Genomic DNA, 13,179 nt, shown 5'->3' with positions numbered 1-13,179 from the left:
CGTAAGTAGAAGGGTGGAGGATGAGGTGGACAGACAGCGAAGTTGATGGGGGAGATGAACACACATAGGGGTAGAGGAGATGGAATAAGAGGAGGGGGGAGGAGATGGACAGAGAATGAAGGAACAGATGAACGCATGGGGAAGGGGCAGATGGACCAAGAGAGGAGGGAGGAAGAGGTGGACTGAGAGAGGTGTAGGAGGAGAGAGAGAAGGGGGAGGAGGAGATGGGCTAATAGAAAATTGGAATAAACACATATTTGGTCAACACCGGCTAGAATCTCTCAAAGAAAAATTTCAGATCGCATTGAACATTAATTTGTGTGTCAAAATCATGATGTATGAGGGGAATATTTTCGGGGCATTTATAATGAAGTCATACTAGTTATACATGCAGAATAAATTTAAAAAAGATTGGCTGGTTTTTATTGTGAAGGGCGTATTTAGGTCTTCCTATTTTGTCTGTACGTTGGAAACTTGGAGGAACGGATTAGACGTTTGTGAAGGGAGGGACTGAAAATAATTACGCGATAACAAACGACTAGGGAGGTTTTGCAAAAGTTGATTAGCTTGTACGTAGTGTAATGTTGAGTTTTGTACGTATTTGTCATGTCTTGGTGCTGTTCTTGCTTTGTTTCTTCCTGTAAGAGTGTACGAATGTTTAGTTGTTAGTGGTGTGAGACAGCATTCTGCCCTCTAGCACAGAAAATCTGCTATGTAGGACATCTGAAACTCAGAGGCATAATAATTAATTTAGAGAGATCTGCTTCAGTTGTAATAATTATTTATTCAAACCGCGATCGGTTTCAGAGTTTTGAAATTCATCTTAAGATTATAAAGCTGGTAACACATAACGTGCAGTCAGGCCAGTCAGTTGTAGTTGTAGTTGGCGTTCCTACCGTAAGCCTGCCCAGCAGTGGACAGTGACCACGAACATGCATTGATTAGAGCTCTTACACTGACTGACCCAACCACATGTTATGTGTTACCATTTCATACACCTGAAGATGGACTTTTAAAACCCTGAAACCGATCATAGTTTGAATAGACAAATAGTACAACTGAAGTAGATCTCGCTAAATTAATTTTCAGCCCTAGTATAGAGGAAGAATTGAATCAATCGACAGGATTTTCTCAGAGGAAGTAAAGCACATCAATAGCTATAGAAAGGCAGGAGTAGAGTGGATGCATGGTACTGTGCCTGTACATGAGTTCAGGAAAGGTTTCTCGAATATTTCTCGAATACAGGATGCAATGAAGGGTCTCTCATCCTAGTTTAGGAGGGTAGTGGAGATGGCTTCCGATTGGAGTACAGTTAGTCCTATTAAACAAATATTCCAAATGGCACAAGAGTTTCTCCAAAAACTGTCTTAAGCTGCGCAATCACAGGCTGACCAATCGGGCAACCCCACTTGCCGAGCTAGTGTGCCCCAACACGTTTGCCTTTGTGGTGTGGATTTTATAGCAATCGGATCCAGAGTCCGGGTACGTCTGCTCCAACAGCGCACCCACTACCTGCTATCCCCAACCTCTACCTGCTACCCGACTCTTTGTCCTTTTCCCTTCTGTTTTGGCGCGGTGAAAACCTCCACGCGACTGGCGCAGGTAGGGTCCACCGTGCAGTCGCAGTATTCAGACACACAGCTACACGGGTCGACGACCCTCTCAGTGGTGAGGGTTCGCCTAAACGTCGGCCAGTGAATGGGCAGCTTTATACGTCACCTTGTGGAGCGAGATCGTAGCCGACGACGGCGACAGCGATGCCAGCGCCGTGCAGCGGCCGCACGCAGTAGGCGGACAGCTCCCGCGACAACTCCTGCCAGTAGCCGCCGTGCACGTACACCAGCACCGGGCAGTCTGCAACCAGCGGCCAGGCAGTCAGTACCACAACGAGGACCGCTACAGCAGCAGCGCCAGACCGCGCAGCGTCAGCCCCACTTTTTACACTGCAAATGTGTGTGTGTGAGCATTCTGTGCGAGAACGAACAAAGGCTGGTCTGTAACAGTTCGTTATCAATTGGGAAATTGCTCGCTAAGAGAAGGATGAAGGGAGAAATCCTCCTGGTATTCCCTCAGATGGTTGGTTAATTTTCTAAAACAGAAAAGTAGCTATTGTTAGATTAATACATTCACTATTGCTAAAAAATGGCTCTGAGCACTATGAGACTTAACATCTGAGGTCATCAGTCCCCTAGAACTTAGAACTACTTAAACCTAACTAACCTAAGAACATCACACACATCCATGCCCGAGGCAGGATTCGAACCTGCGACTGTAGAGGACGCGCGGTTCCAGACTGTAGCGCCTAGAACCGCTCGACCACAACGGCCGGCCTACTATTACTGGACAAACAGAAAAATTCAGAGCATTAAACGACATGAAGTGTTCTAAGTGACGTAATTAAGTTTTCAAAACGGAGCTTCCAATACATCTGGAGTTGAAAGTTTAAAATAAATCTGTGTTACCAGATATTCTACAGCAAAAACCATTGAGAAGTGGGGGGTTCAGTGAACAATGGGCAGGTGCATTTCAAATTATTAGACAGTCAGGAGAAACAAAGAAATAGGCCAGGGAACAAGATAGAGTGGAGGACATATTTATGACTTTAATGAAAGTAAAGGCAGGGGATGGAACCTGGCGAGTAGCTGGTAAGTGGTCAAAGTGCTTTCATAGATTCTGAGAAATAAAAAAATAAATAAAAAATGGAAGGAGGGCGAATTGCATTATAAAATGCACTGTACAAGCATGGGTATGTTTTGTTGAATAAAGCAATGCATCTAAAATACTGAAGGCATTTATACAACAGCGGATGGGTTGTAGTGATGGATTAAAGTCTTCCAGAATACTGATGACACAAATTAAATATTAAGAAGAGGTCATCTGGCTATCGCAAAGAAAGCGCAACTAGAGGTCCGGAAATCCAGTGAAAAACTTAACTCAGATGAAAATTTCCAAAAAACAAAGTTAAGCTTCTTCCAAGAAACATAAGCAGGAGCCAACGGAGAAAAATCGGCTGGTTCGACCCAAAGTCACACCTATCAAAGATTTCACCCAGACGCTGAAGTCCCAATAGGAGCAACTGCAAGAACACTAGAGAATATAATTAACAACAAAAACCTTTTAACAGACCTGAAGAAACATCCATTGTGCAACTGCAAATGTAATGTGGTTTTGAGATAAAGGTAAGCTTCGTGGGAGAAATGAAACTCAGATTTGAGGTAACTGGACGAATTTCACGGGCGCGAGAAAACACGCTGCTGAAATTAGCCTGAGGGTAAACGTGCTTTGCCGAGAATCACTTCCTACATAATGAGGAAGGCTTCAAGGAGAACAACATAAGAAATTTCTTTAAGACATCCAAGCGAAACAGTAGTAAGTACAATCCCCAAGTAATAAGAATAACTGTCATATCCTTGGAAATTGTTTCGAATTCTTCCTCAATTGTAAGGCTCCAAAATCGAGTTTCAAGTTCTAAAACAGCTCACCCATCCGTCCTAATTCATCATATCCAGCAAGAGAAGAAATTAAACATATAACACATTCGCTGAAGAACAGCAATCGCAGCAGGCAAAGACTCGATAATTGCTGAAAAGTGGAAGAGTGTCGGAAACAAGGCTACTGAAAAACTAACCGAGATATTCCACAACATTTGCTAAACCAAGCAACTGCCATGTGGCTGGTTCCCTGCACCGACTTTATAGGAACAGTGACAGAATAGATGTAAACAATTGTCGTGACATCTCTTTTCTCGTAATAATCAAGAAGATTTTTTTTCATTAGCTCTTCAAACTACGGCAAAAATCAATTGGATACTCAGCTGGGTGATTACGAATGAGGCATTAGGAAAGGACGCTCACGTGCCGAACAAATCATGAATCTTAAATGTGTTATTCCTTGACTGAAACGCAGAAGTAAGAAATTCGTAGTAACTCTTCAGAAGTAAGAAATTCGTAGTAACTCTTCTCTTTGAAGTAAACTACACGGGCTTAATAATATTGAGACGTGGGCAGGGAAGAAGCGGCAGTTCGTCCTCGCGCTGGACGATGCGAGCTATGTGAACAGGGTACGTGTCACCTTGGAACTCAGCACACCACCGGTGAACAACCGTTGTACCATCGGAAGGACCGGAACCGCTAAAATGATCACATAATCGTTGGCAGTAATGCGACCTTCCAGGGTAGCCATGGGGCCCATGGAATACCAGGATATCGCTGACGAAATCAGCGCCGAGCCCCGCCATGTTTCGCTCTTGGGACGTGAAGTCGGCCACAGGTTGGATACAGTGTGAAACAAGACTCATCCGACCAAACGACTTCCTTCCAGTGCTCCATATTCCAGGTTTTATGACTTCGGTACCATGTTTTCCCGTTAGGTGCATTTGGAATACTGATGAGTGCTTTTGTAATTCTATCTTGCCCTGCACTTGACAGCTTATTGAGCTCCCTTTGTTTAAGTTTGGTGCTGACAGGGTTCGCAAATCGCGAGTGCGACATTCAGTTTTGCAGTGACTTTTGACTCCTGCAACTGCCGTTCTCTTGTTTTTTCGCCACAGTCCTCTTCAATCGCCGTCTGTCGTCATCACTCAACATATTCTATCTCCGCGTTGTGACTTACTGGATGATGTTTTTCCGCATTAGGTATGCGGTATAAATCTTCGATATGGTTCAAATGGCTCTGAGCACTATGCGACTTAACATCTGTGGTCATCAGTCGCCTGGAGCTTAGAACTAATTAATCCTAACTAACCTAAGAACATCACACACATCCATGCCCGAGGCAGGATTCGAACCTGCGACCGTAGCAGTCGCGCGGTTCCGGACTGAGCGCCTAGAACCGCGAGACCACCGCGGCCGGCTACAAATCTTCGATATGGTGCCTCTTGAAACGCCAAACACTTCTGATGGCTTTGTTGCTTAAGTACTCAACTATACGGTTCAAATGGCTCTGAGCACTACGCGACTTAGCTTCTGAGGTCATCAGTCGCCTGAAACTTAAAACTAATTAAACCTAACTAACCCAAGGACATCACACACATCCATGCCCGAGGCAGGATTCGAATCTGCGACCGTAGCGGTCGCTCGGTTCCAGACTGTAGCGCCTAGAACCGCACAGCCACTCCGGCCGGCTCAACCATACGAGCATCAGCAGTTTGGCCTACGCTCGAATTGACGTAGCTCCGACATACGACATAAAGCACTCACAACCACACAGAACACTGTTCTCACCTAGACGGATACTTCAGACGTGTTGAGGACACTGCACATGTGCCGTTCGTGGTCACATACAACATCAACATCTACATCCATACTCAGTAAGCCACCTGACGGTGTGTGGCGGAGGGTACCTTGAGTACCTCTATCGGTTGTCCCTTCTATTCCAATCTCGTATTGTTCGTGGAAAGAAGGATTGTCGGTATACCTCTGTGCGGTCTCTAATCTCTCTGATTTTATCTTCATGGTCTCTTCGCGAGAAATACGTAGGAGGGAGCAATATACTGCTTGACTACTCAGTGAAGGTAAGTTCTCGAAGCTTCAACAAAAGCCCGTGCCGAGCTACTGAGCGTCTCTCCTGCAGAGTCTTCCGCTGGAGTTTATCTACCATCTCTGTAAAGCTTTCGCGATTACTAAATGATCCTGTAACGAAGCGCGCTGCACTCCGTTGGATCTTCTCTATCTCTTCTATCAACCCTATCTGGTACGGATCCCACACTGCTGAGCAGTATTCAAGCAGTGGGCAAACAAGCACACTGTAATCTACTTCACCGACCGCGCTGGTCTAGCGGTTCAGGCGCTCAGTCCGGAACCGCGCGACTGCTACGGTCGCAGGTTCGAATCCTGCCTCGGGCATGGATGTGTGTGATTTCCTTAGGTTAGTTAGGTTTAAGTAGTTCTAAGTTCTAGGGAACTGATGACCTCAGATGTTAAGTCCCATAGTGCTCAGAGCCATTTTTTTGTAAGCTACTTCTTTTGTTTTCGGATTGCATTTCCTTAGGATTCTTCCAATGAATCTCAGTCTGGCATCTTACCGACGATCAACTTTATATGATCATTCCATTTTAAATCACTCCTAATGCGTACTCCCAGATAATTTATGGAATTAACTGCTTCCAGTTGCTGCCTGCTATATTGTAGCTAAATGATAACGGATCTTACTTTCTATGCATTCGCAGCACATTACACTTGTCTACATTGAGATTCAATTGACATTCCCTGCACCATGCGTCTATTCACTGCAGATCCTCCTGCACTTCAGTATAATTTTCCATTGTTACAACCTCTCGATATACCACAGCACCATCCGCAAAAAGCCTCAGTGAACTTCCGATGTCATCCACAAGGTCATTTATGCATATTGTGAATAGCAACGGTCCTACGGCACTCCCCTGCTGCACACCTGAAATCACCCTTACTTCGGAAGACTTCTCTCCATTGAGAATGACATGCTGCGTTCTGTTATCTAGGAACTCTTCAACAGCGCAAATTGCACGCCTGGCTGGAATCTGCACTTATGTTCAACCACGCATTTCTCGCAATAATAAAACAACGGCTGTTATCCGACGAACTTTGAAGTGGGACAAAGGCCCAAGCAAATGATGATGATGACGATTGGTTTCTGAAATTGTCCTCACGAGCTGCTGCCTTACCAACTGTTGAGCAGTCCTAGTTGGCACTTAGTTCCAGATTATAAGCGACACAGTTGTAACGTCCACTTAGAAAAATTTAAAAATGATAGTGCTGGAAAACCTCTTACGTTATTTGATTTTCAAACAGCTGAGCAAAACTGAACGTACTCAGACATTTCTCTTTTTACTTATTCTGATCATCACTAAACTGACACACAATGTTTTTTTAGCCCAACGCAGTCTGACTTTCAATAATCCCTACAAAAGAATGTTCCTTTTTCTGATGGGCACACGTCCAGATCGTCCGCTCAAAACTCTGACATCTCTCTCTCCCCACATCCACCACTGCTGGCAGCTAGTGATGGGGAGCTCGTGAATGAGTCGTTCAAATGAACGCTTCACTCCAGTGAAGTGTGAACTAACCATTCAATTTCAATGAACTGGTACTTCAAACTCTTCACAGATAGCACACTCCACACTTTTTTCTAGTGCGTCTCTTCCCCTCTCCCTCTCCCACTACATCGGCGCTACGTCACTCATTCTCCCTTCACTTCAGTCCTCCCTCTACTGCCTGTCGACGAATCACGAGGCGAAATACTCTTAGAACAACAGTTGCACTTTGCTTTCCCATCACCTAAATCGGCGAAGAAACCCCAAATTTCACAACTTTTACGCGATCGCGAGTTGCTAGCCATTGTATAAGCTTGAATAAACACAAAAACTGCTTTCCGAATAAAATAAAGAGGGATTTTGCCTGAAATGACTACAGGAGACAGATTACGTTTTGAATTTTGAGGGTTATTACTCTCAACAAAAATAAAATCTACATGAAAACTTCTGAATAATTACTTAACATAGGTATATAGACTTTGTGACAGTGGTAAACATACTCATTCTATTTTGTATTTTTCAGCCCATGAATACAACAAATAATATTTCACTTGGCAGATAAAGACTTTTTTGGGCGCTTCGTGAGAAAATGTCGAGCTTCATTAAACGTAATACCTTCTTTATATGTGACAGGCTTCTCTGTTTATCTTTCCTTTGTCTCCTTCGACCATGCTATGTTTAAGTTAACTCAGACGCTGTATGTGTGTAACACGTTGCGTGCACGTTACTCCATAGTTCGGCCATCTGTTGGTAAACTTATGAAGTATTACGAAGCTTTATTGTACGAGCGAGGCGATGCCAGCGTAGCCGCGGCTGAGCGGCGAACTGGGCAACTCGCCAGGCTTGGCAGCTCACCTCCAACTGCGCAACGCTACGCGCTGTTCGCATCCAACTGCCCAACACTACACAAACGAACATTCCAACAATCCCAACCTGCCACAGACTGCACACGGCACAATCAGTGATTTTCATACGGAGCGCTATGTGGTGTTACCAGGAAAGAAACCTAAACAGCCTGTTTAAACAGGCAGGTTCAAAAGTGAAAAAAGCCTGGTGTGAAGAAAAATAAGAGCACTTAAAAAGTTATCACGATCATGAAAATGATTTGGCAAAGTATTAGAAGTAAAAAAAACTACATTTAAGCCAGTTAATTGAATAAAAATAATAATCAAGGTCATTCGATTGGATTTAGAAACAAAATAATTTGCTGTATTTGATGGGATACTAAGCTACAACCTTCTACACTTCAGATTTGTACACTGCGGAAAAATACACTCCTGGAAATTGAAATAAGAACACGGTGAATTCATTGTCCCAGGAAGGGGAAACTTTATTGACACATTCCTGGGGTCAGATACATCACATGATCACACTGACAGAACCACAGGTACATAAGACACAGGCAACAGAGCATGCACAATGTCGGCACTAGTACAGTGTATATCCACCTTTCGCAGCAATGCAGGCTGCTATTCTCCCGTGGAGACGATCGTAGAGATGTTGGATGTAGTCCTGTGCAACGGCTTGCCATGCCATTTCCACCTGGCGCCTCAGTTGGACCAGCGTTCGTGCTGGACATGCAGACCGCGTGAGACGACGCTTCATCCAGTCCCAAACATGCTCAATGGGGGACAGATCCGGAGATCTTGCTGGCCAGGGTAGTTGACTTACACCTTCTAGAGCACGTTGGGTGGCACGGGATACATGCGGACATGCATTGTCCTGTTGGAACAGCAAGTTCCCTTGCCGGTCTAGGAATGGTAGAACGATGGGTTCGATGACGGTTTGGATGTACCGTGCACTATTCAGTGTCCCTCGACGATCACTAGAGGTGTACGGCCAGTGTAGGAGATCGCTCCCCACACCATGATGCCGGGTGTTGGCCCTGTGTGCCTCGGTCGTATGCAGTCCTGATTGTGGCGCTCGCCTGCACGGCGCCAAACACGCATACGACCATCATTGGCACCAAGGCAGAAGCGACTCTCATCGCTCAAGACGACACGTCTCCATTCGTCCCTCCATTCACGCCTGTCGCGACACCACTGGAGGCGGGCTGCACGATGTTGGGGCGTGAGCGGAAGACGGCCTAACGGTGTGCGGGACCTTAGCCCAGCTTCATGGAGACGGTTGCGAATGGTCCTCGCCGATACCCCAGGAGCAACAGTGTCCCTAATTTGCTGGGAAGTGGCGGTGCGATCCCCTATGGCACTGCGTAGGATCCTATGGTCTTGGCGTGCATCCGTGCGTCGCTGCGGTCCGGTCCCAGGTCGACGAGCACGTGCACCTTCCGCCGACCACTGGCGACAACATCGATGTACTGTGGAGACCTCACGCCCCACGTGTTGAGCAATTCGGCGGTACGTTCACCCGGCCTCCCGCATGCCCATTATACGCCCTCGCTCAAAGTCCGTCAACTGCACATATGGTTCACGTCCACGCTGTCGCGGCATGCTACCAGTGTTAAAGACTGCGATGGAGCTCCGTATGCCACGGCAAACTGGCTGACACTGACGGCGGCGGTGCACAAATGCTGCGCAGCTAGCGCCATTCGACGGCCAACACCGCGGTTCCTGGTGTGTCCGCTGCGCCGTGCGTATGATCATTGCTTGTACAGCCCTCTCGCAGTGTCCGGAGCAAGTATGGTGAGTCTGACACACCGGTGTCAATGTGTTCTTTTTTCCATTTCCAGGAGTGTATTTATGTTTCCACTGAACCAATCGAAACGACCAATTGAAATCTTCAAAAATTCGGCTTCATACAATGTGTGAAGCTTATCTAATGTAAGCCGATTTCTGTGATTATAACTATATGTGTGACGCTGAATCGTGTCTTGTCCGGAAGGACAGAGTAGTGTTTGGTTAGTGCTGTGTATGAAAAGTGTGTCTTTCGTTTGCGTCTGTCGGTGTGTGTTGTTTTTGGTGTCGTTATCATTGTGACGAAACGTGAAATAAAAAGGCGAGACAATCCGGGATCCGTACACACCAAGAAAGTAAGGAACCGGAGGTGACCCCTCCAGTCGTTGTGGCACTATGACAACGGCGTGCGGTTCAGACGTGACTGGAGGAAAGCAGCTACAATGCTTGAAGTGCCAAGTACCAAGTAATTTTAATCGGGCTTTAGTGAAGAGCGTATCGCAGTGCAGCAGCGGCGCGCTCACCTGCGGGCAGCTGCGGCCCGACGAACAGGTCGACCAGCTGTCTCGGCCCGGGCCCCACGCGCGCCGTCTCCAGCGGCGGGAGCTGCGCGCGCACCCGCTCGCTCTCTGCAACAGCGCACCTCGTCATCTTCTCGCGATCAGCCCACCAGAGGAAGGAAGGGAGAAGTTTTTTTTTACAGTTCACACCTTTCTTCGTCGTCCAGTTCCAGAAGGATCATTGTTCTGGTTCAAAATTGTTCAAATGGCTCTGAGCACTATAGGACTTAACTTCTGAGGTCATCAGTCCCCTAGAACTTAGAACTGCTTAAACCTAAGGACATAACATACATCCGTGCCCGAGGTAGGATTCGAAACTGCGACCGTAGCGGTCGCGCAGTTCCAGACTGTAGCGCCTAGAACCGCTCGGCCACCCCGGCCGCCATCATTATTCTGAAGTGAAAAACCTGTCAGGAAGGCTGGACGGAATTACAGTCGTGTTGCTTGCAGTACCTTAACTAAAGTCTCACTGCTTCCAGAAAAACCTGTTTGCAATTAAATTAGCACTAGTACACTTTCTTCCTGTTAGAATAAGAAATAACTAGCTCAGAGTAAAAATTGCCCGTTGAAAGAAGGTCAATCACTAATTTTGTGTTATCTTCATTCCACTTACACATAGTCATTAGTGTTCTTAATTACCTCTTAAGTCCTGATAGCAACGTTCATTATCCACAAAATGCCAAGGTAGATGTTTCAATAATTTTGTAACGCTTACGGTACGAACATACTAATAATCCAGATACACTTCATATATTAATGAATTTCCACTGTCTATTCACGAGGAAACAAAGACAGTTCTTTTTGCTGATGACGCAAGTACATTAATCACAACCAACAAACAAGAATTATCTGAGGAAATTGTAAATATTGCCTTTTAGAAAATTATTAAGTGCTTATCTACAAAATGACTCTCGTTAAAGTTTAATAAAACACATTAGATACAGTTCTGTACAGTAGAGGGCATAATACCATTAACAAACATAGAGTTCTTTGCTCTGAAGCGTATAATAAGAAAATAGCTCGAATCTACTCAAAATCATCTTGTATATGTTTGTGAGAGGAAACTAGGGATACTCACATTAGCTTCACAATATGAATATACATATTCGCTTAATAACCCATCCCAAATCAAAAGAAACAGCCACGGGCGCAGCTGCGCCACTAGGAGAAAGGCTAATCTTCACTATTTTCGGTTAAATCTAATTTTAGCACAGAAAGGTATCAGTTATGCTGCCACATATGTCTTTGGTTACTTACTAAATAGCATCTAAAGTCTTACAAATAGACAACCAGAATTTAAAAATAAATTAAAAGAGTATCTGAATGGCAACTCCTTCTAGTCAAAGAATGAATTTTAGGTTTAAACTAGTAATCACACAATAATTGAAAAATAATAATAAAATAAAAAATCTTCAATTGTGAGATATGAAGGAAGTTTTGTTAAACTGACACGTTCCACATCATTACGAAGTGTCCTGTTCATGACCTATGGAGCAACTATTAATCTAATCTAATCTCTGATATAGCCTTCTCTACTTCCGTTAAGTATATATTCTCACGATTTGGAATAGTAAATAATTCTGCACATTGAAAAGTATTCAGATAGTACCAAGAGATATTGCACAGTGCTTGAGGCACTGGATATGTTGTACCACTCCCTCGTTGTTAGCGTCCACCTCTAGATGGCAGTTTATAAAGAGCTTGTCCCGATCTACAGGGCAGGAGAGGTAAACACGCTGCTGGGATTTAAATTAACTTCCTGCTCAGTCTCGACAGTGGAAAGCATCGCCTTCGTACTTACTTGCACACCTGAACGGAACTGAGAGCGTCTTGGAAGGACGATATAAGGTGTACTGCAACAGAAGCAAAACCAGGAATAATGGAATGTAGCTGAATTAAATCAGGTGATGCTAAGGGAATTAGGTTAGGAACTGAGATACTGAAAGTAGTACATGAGTTTTCCTATCTGAACAGCAAAATAATTGGTAATGGCCGAAGTAGAGACGATACAGAATGTAGACTGGCAGTGGTACGGAAAGCGTTTCTAAAGAAGGGAAATTTGTTAACGTCAAATATAAACTAAAGTGTTAGGAAGTCTTTTCTGAAACGATTTGACTGTAATGTAGCCATGTATCGAAGTGACGAAAAACAGTTTCGACAAGAAGGGAATAGAAGCTTTTGAAATGTTGTGCTACAGAAGAATGCTGAAGATTATATGGGTAGATCACGTAATTCATGACGAGGGACTGAACAGAATTGGGAGACAAGAAATTTATGGCACAGCTTGACTAAAAGAATGGATCGGTTGATAGGACACATTCTGAGACATCAAGAGATCATCAGTTTAGTATCAGAGGGAAGTGCGGGGTGAGGGTGGGGGGTGGAGGAATCGTAGAGAGAGACCAAGAGATGAGTACGGTAAACACAGTCAGAAGGAATTACAGTAGTTATTCAGAGATGAAGAGGCTTGCTCATTATAGAGTAGCTTGGAGAGCTGCATCACACGAATCTTCGGACTGAAATTATAACACACACAATAACAGAGTGTTATAAAACACGAGCTTAAAGCATCTTTTAGTGACGTTACGTCAAATAAAGAACACGCGGTACATCAATAGAGACCTGCAACAGAGATTATTACACTGGAAAGCCAAAGAAACTGGTACAGGCATGCGTATTCAAATACAGAGATATGTAAATAGGTAGAATTCAGCACAGTTATTAGATCTGTTACTGCTGTTATAACGGCAGGTTGTCTAGACTTAACTGAGTTTGAAAGTGGTGTTATAGTCGGCCAACGTGCGATGGGACACAGCACCTCCCAGGCAGCGATGAAGGGAAGATTTTCTCGTACGACCATTTCACGAGTGTAGCACGGATATCAGGAATCTGGAGAAACATCAAATCTCCGACATCGCTGCGGCAGGAAAAAGATCCTGCAATAACGGGACCAACAACGACTGAAGAGAATCGTTCA

General features: G+C 44.8%; 2 protein-coding genes across 2 annotated transcripts in view; one reads left to right on the top strand and one right to left on the bottom strand.

Moving 5' to 3' along the window:
- The window catches only part of LOC126267554 (waprin-Rha1), a 169,128-nt gene that overhangs the window by 63,725 nt on the left and 92,224 nt on the right, over nucleotides 1–13,179 (top strand). The gene's annotated exons all lie outside the window — the stretch shown is intronic.
- LOC126267535 (kynurenine formamidase) overlaps nucleotides 1–13,179 on the bottom strand; it is a 48,176-nt gene that overhangs the window by 23,403 nt on the left and 11,594 nt on the right. Inside the window, exons 3-4 of the mRNA XM_049972840.1 lie at nucleotides 10,167–10,271; nucleotides 1,720–1,854 (exon numbers count right to left, since the gene is read on the bottom strand). Coding sequence (XP_049828797.1) covers nucleotides 1,720–1,854; nucleotides 10,167–10,271 — 240 coding nt within the window. The remainder of the gene's footprint in view (nucleotides 1–1,719; nucleotides 1,855–10,166; nucleotides 10,272–13,179) is intronic.

The sequence above is a fragment of the Schistocerca gregaria genome, chromosome 1 (assembly GCF_023897955.1).
Source record: "Schistocerca gregaria isolate iqSchGreg1 chromosome 1, iqSchGreg1.2, whole genome shotgun sequence".
Lineage (NCBI taxonomy): Eukaryota > Metazoa > Arthropoda > Insecta > Orthoptera > Acrididae > Schistocerca > Schistocerca gregaria.
The sequence above is the reverse complement of the archived record's forward strand: the minus strand, read 5'-3'. Positions and strand labels throughout refer to the sequence as shown.